General features: G+C 30.3%; 2 protein-coding genes across 2 annotated transcripts; both read right to left on the bottom strand.

Moving 5' to 3' along the window:
• Positions 1-707: 707 nt before the first annotated feature.
• On the bottom strand, positions 708-2,775 carry LOC124929708 (probable serine/threonine-protein kinase PBL25). The gene is made up of 5 exons (XM_047470103.1): positions 2,685-2,775; positions 2,429-2,568; positions 2,144-2,333; positions 1,672-2,069; positions 708-1,400 (listed from the first exon to the last, which is right to left on the bottom strand). The coding sequence occupies exons 1-5, from the start codon at positions 2,773-2,775 to the stop codon at positions 723-725; spliced, it is 1,497 nt and encodes a 498-aa protein (XP_047326059.1). The 3' UTR covers positions 708-722.
• Positions 2,776-11,873: 9,098 nt separating this feature from the next.
• On the bottom strand, positions 11,874-12,866 carry LOC124929707 (AP2/ERF and B3 domain-containing transcription factor At1g51120-like). Its single transcript, XM_047470102.1, has one exon. It carries the CDS (start codon positions 12,864-12,866, stop codon positions 11,874-11,876), a length of 993 nt encoding a protein of 330 aa, XP_047326058.1.
• Positions 12,867-15,883: the final 3,017 nt, after the last annotated feature.

Below are 15,883 nucleotides of genomic sequence, written 5' to 3'. Positions count from 1 at the left end.
CGCTTTTATGGAGTACGACGAATCCTCGCGGGTTAAGCACATAGCCCGCAAATACACTTAAGCATTTAACCAAACACAGAACTTGTCGTCTAACAGGCTCGAACCCATGACTTCATGGAGGCACGAGGGATATCAACCTCTTGTTATCGCTAGGCTATAAGAGGGATCAATATTGAACATAAAAGTAGATTTTAATAATTTATTTTAAACAATCTCAAATAACTCCCATTATCAAATAAGTTTTTTTTTTTATAAAAAAAAACCTAAGCTACTTACCGATAAATATAGAAATGAGAGATGAGAGTTGCTCAACATGCAATCACACAAATATAAAACAAATTGAACATTATGATGAGATGATGAAGAATGCTCATATAAAACAAGAACCTAAGTAAGAGGATCTCCTCTAAAACAACCATACAAATGTTTTTTTTTTCCACTCAATATTTAATTAACTAACTTCCATGGAAAACAAATCACTTAAAGAAATTAATTAATCTACAAAATTCATAAATCACTAAGTGTTAAATTTGATTCAAAATCTGTAATAATAAAACACAACCTCCCAAAGGGGAGAAGCAACCATATAGAAAGAAAGAAAGCATATACATTCTTTCCACCATAACTTGCACACGCTTTTCTAAAAGGGGAATTAATTAATCTTATGGAAGAAGAGAATGTATACATGGAAAAAAAGAAGGGTTATAAAATGGGAATTTAATTTACTTAAAACTCTTTGCTTGCCATTCATTATCTTTGCTTTCTTTCCCGGGCTTGATATTCACCATAGTACTTTTAATTCTACGTACCTCAGCATTTTCACTTTCTTTAGTCTTTCCACCACCTTTCTTAACTTTTTTAGAAGCTGGACGACTTATCTTCAAAGAATTTCCACCTTGGAAATCATACTCAATTGTGTCACTTCCATGGCTCGATGAAGTACTAGTTGTTCTCTTTGAATTTCTTCTATTGCTCTTTGCATGTTTCTTAGATATTGCCCCCGGTTCTTCTCTTAATTCATCCTCATCACTCTCGGACGAATCCGAATCATCCGAACTATCCTCCTCTTCCTCCTCCTCTTCCTCTTCGTCGCTGTCACTTTCTTCGTCGTTTTTGTCCTCTTCTTGATGGCCATTACTCGAAGATTGGCCTGCGTTGTCATTACTCGGAGTGGGGGCTGGAACAGCTGCTACAGGCGGATCAAGGTTTTCGCCGACCAATTTTAGACAACTAAGGGCCACCACGACGTCACTAATCAAAGGACGGACACAAGGCTCCTCTTGAAGGCACATGGCTGTCACTCCCACCACTTGATTCAGGTCCGTCACTGGGTATTTGTTTTTAAGATTGGGATCCGCTATCTCCGGGAATTTCTTAGGGTTCTTAAAATATGGTTGAGCCTACAAAATCAAATTAGAAGTTTTAAACTTTAATAGCTTGTTTGAAGAACCCGTAAAGATCACATGTTACCGTGGACCATTACAAACCAAGTTATGACAAAAATTGTCACAAATTTAACAAAATAAAACTACTTAGATCAGATCAAAACAAAAAAATCTTGATAAGTAGATCAAGTCAAGTCATATGTACTAAGATCAATAATACTGACGGTAGCACTCTTATTCTTACTAAATCAAGAAGTTATGGTAAATTAGTAAGAAATTTACTTACCCATGCAACAAGATTTTGGTCATTGGTGGGGAGGGAAGTGTCGATAGCTCGTCTGCCAGTGACGAGTTCTAGTAAAACAACTCCAAAACTATAAATATCCGATTTCAAAGTCAATTCACCAGATCGTTCATATTCAGGTGCGCTATATCCATAAGTACCGGTTACTCTTGGAGCTAAGTGCATTTTGCCACCTTCACTTTGGCCACCGATGTTAGACAAGCCATAATCGAACAACTTCGCGTTGTATTCATCGTCCAACAACACGTTTGATGATTTCAATTCGCGATACACAACCGGAGGTTTTGCTTTTTCGTGTAAGTATTCGAGACCTGCAGCTATTCCTTCAGCTACTTTCATCCTCGATCTCCAATCCAGTGCTTCTTTATCAGCAGGAACATCTATTAATTTTGATGGAAATTCAATTAGTACATAAATCATTTTCACAAAATTCAAATCTGAAATGAATGTTTACCGAGTAAATGTGAATCAAGTGGTCCTTTAGACATGAATTCGTAAACGAGAAGCCTTTGATCTCCATCAGCGCAAAAGCCAATGAGTTCAACCAAACTCTTATGCCGGAGGAGACTGATAGCCGTTACCTCCGCTTGGAATTCCTTGTTTCCTTGCATTCCATTGCGATCCAATTGCTTTACTAATACAACCTGTTTTTTTGTTTTTGTTGAAAACCCTAGTTTTAGAACAGCTACCACCTCCTTAATTACATCAAAACAGAAAAATGTAAAAATGTAAAAATTACTTGGCTCTGTAATGTGCCCTTATAGACTTTTCCGAATCCACCTTCGCCTAGAAGATATTCTTGCCGGAAATTCTTAGTGGCAGATGCCAGCTCCCGGAAATTGAATGCCTTTAGCTCCGGCGGTGGGTCTGCTCCTTCAACTGCAATGCATACATTATACATAGATCGAGATATAAAAGGAATAAATTCTTCTTATTTTTTTGTGTTTAAGCCAGATCTTGACGATATTTCTTTCAATATATATATATATATATACCTGCTTGATCTGGGGCATCGATTGCTTGAGCAACAGGGACGTCCTGTCCATTTTCTTCTTCTGGTTTATCGAAACATGGTAAACAACTCATATTGAAGAAACGACAGACCAGAGATGGATGATTGTAACAATGATTATATTAATATTATTATTATTAGATTGTCGTCCAAGCATGGAATTGAAATTGGTTAGAGGAAACCCAGAAAAAAGATCAAAGCTTGGCATGCAGGGAATGCATTCGAGATGAATACAAGAAGAAGAAATAATTAAAAAGTATGAAGATCTTCTTCTTGTTGTTGTTCTTGTTGGGATGCCCAATTAGGCAAAAGAGAGAAGGAGAGAGATCTGGGGGGACCCCCTGAGATGATGAAGATGATGAGAGAGAGGAAGAAGTGGAGAGAGAAGGTCCCCCAGAGAGGTGGAGAAATGGAGGTTTATGGGAAGAACGTTGAATTTGATGACAACAAAGCATTAGGTGAAGAAGATGAAGAAGAAGAAGAAAGAGAGAAAGAAAGAAATGGAGATGTTTCGGGTTGTTCAAGTTGAGGAGGTGTGATGGAGGCCATGTTTTTCTTTCTTTTTGGGGGTTTGATTTTTTCTTTCCATTTTAATACTCCGTTAAATGTGGAGGTGGTGTAAATAAACATTGGCTGATGCTTTTCCTTTTATTCTCTTCTTCATAATGTTCTTTATTTATTTATTTATTATTAATAATAAATATATATAACACTATTTCACAACCCCTTAACTTAATAATATAATGAATTCTTTTGTTTTCACAAAAATATTGTTACTATGATTGCACCACTACCAAAGATCTTTTCAATGTCCAATGTGATCGTGGATTATTTTGATTTAGATTCTCTACGGATTCCCCTCTTTATATTCAATTATTTAGTAACTCATCTAAACAAAAGTTTACATGATCTCTACACTGTCACAAATGAACAAGCTGTATATTAAAGAACAAATTAATCATATTAAGTCTTAGATAAGGTTACTCATTGTTTTTATATTTTGTCAAAGTTATAATTATAAGGTTAAATATTTTAAGGATAATGGAATTGGGTTGTTGAGATATTGTTTTTTTAAATAAGGTTCTTCAATTGAAATGATGTTCTAAATTGGTTTAAGGTTTTGATCTTGGTGGGGAGTAAACAAATATCTTTATCTGGCCATTACATTATATGTTGGAAATACATTTATGTTTGGTAACATGTAATTGGAATTGGGGTCAATTTTAATTCTCTATTTGTTAAGGTTGATATACTTTTAAATTAATATTAAAAATTAGAATTTTAATTTTAATAAAATTTTAATCTAGTATAAATTTATAGTTCTCAATTCTACTCTTTTTAGTTCGGAATTGTAATTCCAATTTTTTTATGTTTTTTAACAAAAATAACTTATTATTTTATTATTTAAAACACGAATAAATTTTTTTTATGTAAGTTAACATTTTGATAATATGTTGAACCGATATTTTGTTTTAAATTTAGAAAGTTAAAATGTTGAATCGATATTTCCTTTTTAATATATGAAGTTAATATGTTGTTTAATGAAACTCAAAACAAAAAAAAAATCTCTTGACACTTGACACTTGAGATATCTTACAAGTTACAATTAGTTATGTTAAACTAATATTTAAATAAAATAGATAATATAAATTATAAAAAAATTTATTATATTTTTTTTCAAACATAGGAATTGAGATTTAATTATAATTATATAGTTTCTCCAACATTGGAATTGAATTGTACTTTAATTCCAATTTTAATAGAATTGGAATTAAAATTTCAGTGCCAATTTTAATTCCAATTCCACTATTTCAAACATACCTAATAGTTTTTATGTGAGATATTGTTACAATGTATTCGATAGTATGATTTTTGTTATGAAAAGTTTTGAGAGTCTAAGACTCACTCCAAGATCTTGTATTTTGGGTAGAGCGATATTCATGGTCTAATCTTATAGATGATGGCATGAAAACAAATATAATATGACAAGTTTTGTGAGCATTAAGGAACTGAAATCAACGTCTTACCTTCTTTTACATTGTTCGGGTGACTAATATTTGACGTCTCATGTGAATATGATTGAGATTTACGGGATAGTACCCGAGTCCTTAAACCGTTGATGGAAAGTTATGATTGAGACGTCTATTTTCTTATAACCATTCCGATCATTTTATAAATGTACTATCTAGTATGAAAGAAATAAACATATCTTCAATGATGGTAATCGTCAAATATGTATCATTTATAATAATATTATTATTATTATTATTATTATTATATATTATGTTTTTATATTCGTTTTAAAAAGTTAGTGAAGTCTTATTTTTTTCGATAATGTATGTGCTTAATAATATGTTGGGTGACGTATTTTTGTTCTAATTTTCATGTTTTGTAACATTTTTATTTTATTTTTTCTTTATTGTCATGCTTAACTACTGTCACCATTTTTCATTATACATAAACCATTTTAAAAATAAGCATTTGAAAAAAATTATAATATTAACTAAAATCAAGAAAAAAACTAATGAATTGAGTGTTACAATATTTTTCATTTTGTCAAAAATCAAAATCAATCGTGAGATCAATTTTTCTTTTTATCAAAGTTACATTTAATGTATTTTTAAATTGCATCTAATTCAATCACATCTTTTATATCAAATTGAAAATAAAATCACTTTAACTTTTGTATGTGATGGTAATAGTGACAAAATAAAGTTTTCAAACTAGTATTAGTGTATATCTTGACCGTTTAATAATATATAGGGATAATGGGTGACAACCCAACCCTTGTAACATACTACGGCCTCAGATGGCGAAGTTGTATTTTTTATTTTTATTTTTTTCATTTTTTTTCTCTCCTGTCATATTTGCATCTTCGTGCTTAAATAACTCTAATTGTTTTATTTGATCGAATTGTCTAATTATGGCTCCTTTTAGGAACCAAGTGAGATTTCAGACTTTTCTTTCAAATCTTACAATTTATGGCTCCTTATTGTTAAAGTTATACAAAACGAGATGGTGTATTAACGTTTTTAAACACCGTTAACTTATTATCTACATGACATTTATAAATAAATAAAAGATTAATATCACTAATTTAACTACCGAATTTTAGCGGAGTAAAAGTTTTAACCACCAATTTTCAGAAATTCGATATTCACAACCCTTCATTCGCTGAAATTTGATAGTTAAAATAGTGGCATGGATCTTTTATTTATTTGTTTATAAATGTCACAGTAACCCCCGGAAAAAACCCTTTATTTCAGTTTTTTACGGAAAAGCTCGAGGTTCGAGAATTTCAACCTCGTTTTGTGTGTTAGGAACTTCTTTTAAAATAAAATATTATTTTTTAAAAGATTTTAAATTATCCCTGACAACTTTTAAAATTAATTAAAAATAATTAATTTGGGGTTCAATTTTAAATAATCCTGGGATTTACGTTAATCAAATTACAATTTGATTTTTAGAAATACGTTGTTTAAATTAATTAAACATAATTAATTTAAAAGATTATTTGTTTTGAAATAAAGTCGTCAATTGATTTTTGAAAATCAATAAAAATTGATATACGTGTACAAATTTATTGGCCAAAGTTTATTTTAGTTTGTAGATTGGTGATACTTGGGAAAGGACTTTCGCGCTCCATTTTTCGTGCCCGTTTTAAAACGGTCTCTACCTGAAAATTTATAACGTTTAAGTTTTAACCGATTATTCTTTTAGTCCTAGTCATGTTTCTAGGTTTTAGCGTTATTTAAAATATTGAAACAACAATATTTAAGTGTTGGTACATGTTGTTGATGATAACTAGTGATGAGTATACCTGAAGAACATCAGTTATTTTAAAAGTGTTAAGTTTTAGAAATAAACACCAAACATGCCTTAGTCAAAATATTTTTTTATGGAAATATCCTAAAAATATTTTGAAATCATTTTCTAATTATTTGGATTTTTAGAAAATGGTTTGGGATTCCAAAATTACAAAAATAATTTTGGGTTTTGAAAAGTGAAACCAAATAGGCCTTAGGATCGGAGTTCTACGCCTTGGGTTCGTTTTTGTCGGTCGAGTCAAAAAACCCTTGGTCTGGGTCGAGGAGCCACTCGGTCGGGGCTTGGGATCTTTGGTCGGGGTGTCGAAGTCCTTCGGTCGAGGTGCTAAGGACTCTCGATCCTTTGCTAAATTCACTGGCCATGGTGTATAAACTCATCAGTCCTGGGTTAGCTTTAGGCTAACCTCATCGGTCCTAGACTTCGAAATTCTCGGTCAGGGTCAAGATTCCTCGGTCCTAGGCTAGACATTTAGGTCTTGAATATAAAATCATCGGTCGGACCACTCGGTCCTAGCTCAAGAACATTGGTCAGACTTGTCGATCTTATTGAATTTATCGGTCGGACCTCTCGATCCTGGGTTTGAATTTCTCGGTCCTATGTCTTAGTCTGGACCGATGATTATCAGTCGGACCTCTAAGTCCTTAAGAACACAAAAGTTGTAGGTTTTGTAATTTTCATGTAAGCTTGGATTCTTTGATTTAAGAGCTTGAGTAGCTTCACAGAGCTCTTAAGAACATGTTGATAATTATCTCAAGGTATCAATCGACATGGATGATGATCAAATCGTTCAAAACAGTTTTTGATCAAAAAATAGATTTTTGGTTTTAAAATTGTTTTGAGGAGAAATGAGTTATCCAATAGCTTCTTTATATCTCATGTACTTGATTCGTACCAAAATAAGAACACTGGTTGTTTGTTTTTATCAAATCAAAACTCAAAATTTTCAATTATTTTGAAATTTTAATTTTGATCAAACATGATCGAAATGGATCAAACATGATTTAAACAGTTGCCCAATATGATTACAATCATGTTGGGAAGCTTTTTAGGTTTTGTTCTTCAAAGATTAGCTCAAGAACAACAAACTCTTTTTTATTTTTAAAATTCAAATTTGGGATTTTCTATTTAAAGTTGATTGATTATTTCTAACATATACGTAAAGTTCATAAATGATCCTAGATTGATTCCCGGCCATAAAACATCATAACTAGACAACATACAAGCTTTTGCAATTTGAAATATAAAAATTTCAAATTCAAATTAGAAATATGAATTAGAGGGTGATTGAATCTTATCAATGATTAGAGAACACTCATAGGACCTTAGGGAAGCTTTTGGGATGCTCAGATCCAAACTTTAAAGCTTTATACGAAATTTTCAAAAAATCTGAAATCTTGAAGCTTTAATGGCGGATTTCTTAATTTTATTGATTTGAAGTTGGAGAGTGGATCTCTTGGATTCGAATTTGTTCAGGAAAGCTATTTATAGTTGTCTGGAGTCGGTTGATCCATCCAAGTGGATCGAATTAGCCAAAAATCATTAATGGTGTTTTGACTGTTATTAAACCAACTGGTTGGAATATGGGTAATTCATCCATATTCTTGTAGGGGAAATGATCACTGTGGTAGGGTAATCATTTCACCTTTTGAATCAGTCGCAAAGATGAATTGTGGAGAAAGTTTCATCTTTGAAAAATGAAAGATGAGACTTTGTTCTTATCTTATCTGGCGTTGCGATAAAGACGATGGTGACGATCAAAGCGACGTCGTTCGGAGTGTAAACGCGGACGCGGAGCGTTACATCCGCGTTTTATCCATTCCGTCGCGTTCCAGTTGACGGAACTAACGTCCGCGTTTGGGTTCGCTGCTTCACGGGTGCACGGTCCTTCCGTTGCAACGGGCTACGCGGACTGTCTAGGACTTTGAATGAAAATTCAGCGCTCATCTAGCGGATGCGGTTTTGGCTGTAGATTTCTTTTCGGATTTCGGCTACACCTGATTGCGAATTTAATTTTTTATTAAAACTTTAAGAGATTGTTTGAAATTGATTTTTTTTTCACCTTTTTTGTTTTAATTTTTTAAAATACACAAAATATTAAAATAAATATGACAAATTTTAGGGTTAAATAAATAATTTTGGGGATGAAATATGTACTTCATTTCATCTTTAATTATTTATTTTAATACTTTGATTTTTTTTTCTTAAAATTATTTTATGATAAAATGAGTATAACATTTATTCCAAATAATTTTATTTTTTATTTTGAACATGTTCCTTAATTAATTAGGTTTTAATTATCACACTAATTAATTTAATTAATTGTTTAATTGGATTTTTGGCCTTGGGTTAATTATTTTAGTTTTAATTATTTTAAAAATAAATTAAAATAATTATTTTATTTTTATAAATTAGTTTGTAGATTTTTAGTGCTTACAATAACATAGATAATAAATTTAACAACTTTTAAAAACGTTAAAATAAAATCTCGTTTTGTATAATTTTAACAATAAAGCGTATCAAATTATGAGGTTAGAAAAATATGTTCGAAATCTCAATTGATATTTAATTGATAAGAAACTCCAATTTAACAATTTAGTTTTTTATTTTATTTTATATGAAAATTATTTAAAAATTATAAATATTAAACCTGTTGAATTAATATATATATTTTTTTAATAAGTAGTGCTTATAAAGTTGTAAAAGAAACAAAATAATTGAAACTTAATTTAGTGGTAGATTACACAAACTTACATATTCGTTATTATGTTCAGTAAATTACTAGTTAATTTTATTCCAAACAAAAAAAATACATCTAAAACATTTATTTGAGACCATGTAAGTTATAATTAATGAATAACATCACTCATTTTTTTTTATTTGTGCTTCAGAAAGCATGACACAAAACCATGACAGGTTATTTACACTGTCAAGAGCACAATTTGTCATTTTCTGATATCTTGGCACCATGATATCTTGGCACCATGACGAGCAAACAATTGAGTTAGGCTTTGTTTAAAATATATATATTTATAATTATATTATATAAAAAACAGATCAAAATATTTAAAATAAAGAAGTTTATTTGAAATTTATTAAATTTCTTTTGTCTTAGTGTATATAATTTAAAATGTATTAAACTTTTTATGGCTTAGTGAATATATAAATTGAAATATAATAAGAAAATATATATAAAAAAAACTGGAAAAATAAATTCAAGAAAATTGAAAAGATAATCTTTAATGTATTATGAAAACAGGGTAAATGGACTCGGCCAATATAGGGTCGGAACCGTTAAAAGAACCGATAGACTTGTCCACTAAAAATAATTTATCAGTTTCTCTTTTGAAGTCATTCTTTCTCTGCAGTCTGCCTCCCTCACAGTCTGCGCCCGCTCACAATTTATAAAAAAAAATATTTACAGGACTAGTTTGATTAAGATATTTGTCATGACTTTGTATCTAGCGGTATATATATATTAATAAAAAAATAATGGAATCAATAAAAACAAATTATACCGATTAAAAAATGTTTAACTAGTAAAAAAATTAATTAAAAATAAATAAATTAAAACAATTGGGGCCTTATAAAAATATCGGGCTCGAACCGATCTGTTTATGTCATTTAGTACCAAATATTTGGGACAGATTTAGATTCGGGTCAGGTCGGGTCGCCCGAGTCGCTAAATTTTGCTATGCGTAGCTGCACCGCAAAAGGCCTATTCACTGTGCCAAAAATTATAATTTAAATAGAATGACTAGTATCGTGTCATGCCTAATCACAAAACAAACTCTCATCCATTATCTTAATTTTCTAGCCTTATTTTGTGATAGTTTATATCTTTCTTGTAACATTATTTTCGAAATAAATTCTAATGTGCAATGTTGAAATTACATATTCTTACCATAAATTGAACCCACTTTTAACAATTTTTAAAATAATATGCAGTTAATTGATAGAGACAAATTAGAAGTGATCGTATCATGTTCGAAAGCTGTATGTGAACATATGTACGTGTTAGTAAATAGTAGATTTATTAATTTCAAAAGATCTATTTGATTTCATTATATTACAAATTTTTACCCTCTTCAAATATAACAATTGAGATATACTCAAAAGTTTAAAATTTTATAATTGAGTGAAATTAAATTAAATTTTTAATTTTTCTTTTATTTTTTCAATATTATTCATAATCCTAACCATAAGTTCTTAATTAATAATAATTTTTATTACGATTTAAAAAATATTATAATTTTAATATTCAAAACATAGCTTGTCCTGTTTTAAATAATTTAACATTAATTTTTTTAATAATAACAAATATTATAATAATTATTTTTTATTTACTAAAAATAATTATTTATCTTATCATAATTAACTTAAACGGTCAAAATAATATTTATAAGTCAAATTTTTAAATTTATATACACAACTTTATAAAACAAACTAAACCTTTTATAAATTCAGTAAAAATTTATAAAATATTAATTTTTTAAAATTTTATAATATATATGGTTGTGACCAAAAATTTGGAGACAATGAGGTACCCGTTTTTCAGCGTAAGTTCGGATCCAATTCAGATTACCCGATAGAATTTGACATGCGTATGCATATATAGCAATGAATCGGGCTCAACAATGGGAACCCAAACCCGCAAAAGGTATGAGAATCTGTCACTAATAAAAATGTCTCCTTTAGGAATATTCAACTACGGGCAATCATACTCTTGGCTAATTCTTGGATGTTTAATAATTATTTTTTACTAAATTGTTGGAACCTCACTAATCTGACTAGAGGTTGCAATCATACTCTTGGCTAATTCTTGGATGTTTAATAATTATTTTTTACTAAATTGTTGGAACCTCACTAATCTGACTAGAGGTTTTTTTACTTTCAAAAAATTGTTAATTTTTTTTTATTAATTAATAGAGGACATCTCTTGATTGAGAGCATGCTGTGTGGATGAATATATGTTATTAATCACATTTTTCCTATTGGTGATGTTGATTTTATATTAGACCTAAGTTTAACTAAGGAAGGTGGGTCATTAGCTTAGGGATTGTAATGATTTTCTAAAAAAAAAAATGTTTTTCTTTTAAACTAAATAAATAGAAAATGTCAAAGTGTTAAACTCTTGGCCATTTATTAAACAATTCAAATTTATTGCTCTATAAGATTAAGGGCAACAAACTTTTATATTAGAAGCCAAAATTTTATACTATATCATGAATCTTTATTTCAATTTTTTTCAAACCTTTACACAACTAAACAAAATAAAATATGTGATGATTCAAACTTCAAATTAGCACTCAACCTAGGAAATTGGAAGATAGTTAAAAGGACATTATTAGTATTGTGATGTTATTTCCACCCCAAAGATCCTAACAACATTCTTCAAACCATCTTCAAAAATTGCTTCATTTTCGCTCCCTTCATGATCCACCTTAGGCTCAACAACATTGTTTGGTTCAAGTCCACCACCATCAATATGTAGTTCCTCTCGTTGAGCATATTCGTGGCTAGAATCAACTGTCCCAACTGCAAGATTGTGATCCATTTGATCATGACCATTAGTAACTCCAATCATGAAAAACGTGTGACCCTTATCTTGTCCATCCAAGTACTTGCACGAAGAGAACACAACCATGTCTTTTTCCTTGAGCTTGTTCTCCTTCACAAATCTATTCCATCCCTTAGTCAACACATAGCTTTGGCTACTCTTCCAATAACAGTAACGAAACCGCCATGTCCTCATTTTCATGTCCAAAAAAGTAAGTATGGTTTCATCTGCCCTAGTATTCTCATCCTCGTGTTCCTCGGAAATACTAGGAAAGTACCTAATTGCATAACGTTTAGGTATTACTAGCCGGTTTAGCTTGCCCACGTCGCTTAGAGTCAACTCTTTTTGAAACATTAATGTTTGACTAACATACCCATTTTCATCATGCATTGACTCATCACGTGATTTACTTGTCTTTTCTTGATATCTCTTATTAGTCAAGAAATCAGCAAACTTCAAAGGGTAGGATCCATCCTTGATCATTTGAAGGATCATTTCAGTTGTGTAGTCATTTTGGAAGAGAGGTTCTTGTTGGGTTGTGTCAGTCCACGGGAAATTCCTTTGGCTGTCACCCTCCCTAAGCCTAATGGCAGCACTGTCATAAGCTCTAGCCGCTTCATTCTCCGTTTTAAAAGTCCCTAGCCAAACTCGATGGTGGTTTGCGTAAATTTGGGCACCCCAATGGCCATTTGGCTTAATGACAACTCCTTTAAACTTGGTGTGGCGAGAAAATTGAATATTGCGACCAACGGGGTCCAAAGCTTCCCCCATTGACGCCATTATGCGGCTTGATGTAATGTTTATCCCGACTAATAAACAACAAATTATCAAAATGAAAGTTGAAAAAGTTGATATGATCTTTAAAATAAAATATTATTACAATAAGAATACACAAATTTCACATATTAACTAAATCTTGTTAGAATTGAAATTGATGTTCCTAGCATATAGATGCTATGATCCACAAAATTCAAAAAACTTTACTATCTAGACATTCACAACCTTTAGGAGTCTAATCAATCCAATATTGATTTAAATAATATGTAAAAAATTACTACCAAGTCCCATTTTATGTGATTTTTAGTTTTGAAAAACAATACCAAAATGTTTTGATTTCTTGTGTCAATTGATATACCTTTTAACAATACAATTTGTAAATTATTATTATCTACTTTTTTACTCAAGAAATATTTTCTCTATAAGAAAATATATAGTTCAATATTATTATAATTATTCTTGTGATAGCCCACCTAGCCAACGTTTGTTCTTGTTGATCAAAGACTAATTGAATCAACCAAAGGTATATATCAAATTAGGATCCGGGATTGTGTGGCTCAACTCCATTGTTGTGTCGTAGAAACCGGGGTGAAAGCAGCACCCTTGAATTGGAGCGCATGCACCCTTCAAGAAGTTGATGATAATAGAGTGGAGAACCCTTGGAATATTAATCCAAGGATGAGAACACAATTCGAATAGAGTAGAGGAGACACATTTCTAGTGAAGGGATGTTATTGATGGCGAGAATATTAATCTCCACTTTTGACAGAATATATAAGAACAAATAAGTGATCAACAAACATGGACAATTATTGGAATCGATGTAAAAACAGAAAAAAGCAAGTTGAGATTACTAATGCAAAGCTTAGAAAGTCTACATAAGCTTGGTCTGATGATGTAAAGAAGTCCAGCTCCAAATTGACCTCAGCTCATTTGAGAATCTCAAATTTGAACAATAAAATTTAGTTTTTGAAGTGTTTTTGTTTTGTTTGATTGTATATTGATTAACTTATGAAAAACAATATCATGATTTTTGATATTTCTCACATTATATATTACTTTTTGAGTTTAAATTAAGAATGTTTATTTGATAAAGTGTTTATTCATTTAAGAAAGTTAACACATCATTTGTATACGTATTGTATGAAAGACTTATTTCAATCAAGATATTTAAATAACTTCTTAAAAGAAATAAAAAAGTAAAACGCGTAAAATAGTGGTCAACCCAACTTACATTTAATAAAGAACACAAAAATAAATATTAAACTTATTACCTACTTTTCAAAAACATTTTAAATTAAAACAATTTCATATCATCCCCAACTTAAAATTTTCCTCAAAACTGTAAAAATCTTATATAATGATAGGAAAAGGCTACAATAGTTTGGTTAATTAAGCAAAAAAAAAATATAATTTAAAACTGTGTTAACATCAAAATGAAAGTTTTTAGTCATATGGGCATAGCTTTCCAATATTAAATTTTACAATTCTTACCTAAAATATCTAATTAAAGTGTGAGTCATTATTTAAAAATATTTGGTCTAATATATAGAATGTGTCGTGTCTTTTTTTGAAAATCCTATACACATCTTCAATATGGTTTGAGCACAAGTACTTAATCTTGTAGAGCATCTGCGTGCATTTAAGACTGATTTATATACTTTTGACTCAACTTTGGGTTAATAATAAATTCTAATGTTTATTTTAAATATAAGAGAGAGAAAAAAAAAGGTTATGAAATAAATAATATTATTTGAGATTTGTTTTAAACAAAAAGAATTAGTAAACTATTGTTAAAATAGTTTGGTTGTGGTAAAATTGAGATTTTTTTCATTTATTTTAATACTTGTTAGGCTATATTTAAATTTAGTTCTATTCATTAATAATTGAAACTGAATAATAATTCAATTTGGATCTTCAAATTTTATGATTTATTACATCTAATATTCTTTCATTAATTCTTTTATTTAAGGTAGAAAATGTTTTAAATGTGAATAGAACTTGTAACCTATAGTCTCTTAGACATCAATTTTTTTTTAAATAAACGGTTAAAACTATTTTATTAAAATTTTAAAAGTGGGAAGGTCAGAAATTAAAATTAGACAAATCATAACTATAATTAAGAATGACAATTAAAAAACCTTAAAAAACGATTAGTAGCATTCATACATTCTAGAAAAATAGAGATTACAAACAGAAAATACTACATTCAAACTTAATCATTCCTGTCTGACATTTTTGCATGTCATTCGTATTCATTGAGAGACCTTCTTCCTTCTTCCTTTTCCTTTTCCTTTTCCTTTTCCTTTTCCTTTTCCTTTTCCTTTTCCTTTTCCTTTTCCTTTTCCTTTTCCTCTTCCCCTTCCTCTGGCGATGAAAGGAGATTGTATTGAAGAGGATAATGAGTATGGTTGTTTCTCATTTTGAATTCTCTCTTTGTACGAGCTCGTTCTAATTTGATAGATAAAATTGTTTTTTGAGAATTTCAAGGCTTTTACCTTTGTTATCTTCAACGTGAATTTTTGTGCTCTTGTCTTCCTTATCTTCGGTTTCAGCTTCAGACTCCACATATGTTTTGAAACCTTCTTTATCGGCTTTAGAATTCTCTATTTTCTGGGTGTCTTCCTCTTGAGTTTTTCAACAATAACTTGAGGTTGATCTTCTATTTCCATCCTGATCTTTTGCATTATAGCAAATTTTCTTTTCCTCTTCACCTTGATTCTCTTTACTTTCTTTCCTTCAATACTTTCCTTTTTCCCATAATCTTTCTTGACTTCTTCTACAATTGTTTGATCTTTGAGTTTAGTCTCCTCTATTTCTTTCTTATTCTCTTCTGTTTTATGGCTTTTCTAATTTTTCTACTCTTCTTCTTTATTTTTATCACATTTATTGTGCATAAAAGTGTTACATAAAGCACACATTTTTAGTTTTCATTCATAAGAGATCTCCATGACATTGTGCTTTCCTTTCCTATCAATAACTGCCGTTTTCATTGACAAGACACTCCTAAGATGCACTTC

This window comes from Impatiens glandulifera, chromosome 3 (assembly GCF_907164915.1).
Source record: "Impatiens glandulifera chromosome 3, dImpGla2.1, whole genome shotgun sequence".
Lineage (NCBI taxonomy): Eukaryota > Viridiplantae > Streptophyta > Magnoliopsida > Ericales > Balsaminaceae > Impatiens > Impatiens glandulifera.
The sequence above is the reverse complement of the archived record's forward strand: the minus strand, read 5'-3'. Positions and strand labels throughout refer to the sequence as shown.

What these genes read in the sequence shown, in the direction of transcription:
- LOC124929708 (XM_047470103.1), bottom strand. Translation starts at nt 2,775, where the DNA reads ATGAGTTGTTTACCATGTTTCGATAAACCAGAAGAAGAAAATGGACAG. An exon ending in CGATGCCCCAGATCAAGCAG is followed by an intron (nt 2,569 to 2,684) that starts GTATATATATAT and finishes TATGCATTGCAG; the next exon opens with TTGAAGGAGCAGACCCACCG. An exon ending in AGGGCACATTACAGAGCCAA is followed by an intron (nt 2,334 to 2,428) that starts GTAATTTTTACA and finishes ACAAAAAAACAG; the next exon opens with GTTGTATTAGTAAAGCAATT.
- LOC124929707 (XM_047470102.1), bottom strand. Translation starts at nt 12,866, where the DNA reads ATGGCGTCAATGGGGGAAGCTTTGGACCCCGTTGGTCGCAATATTCAA.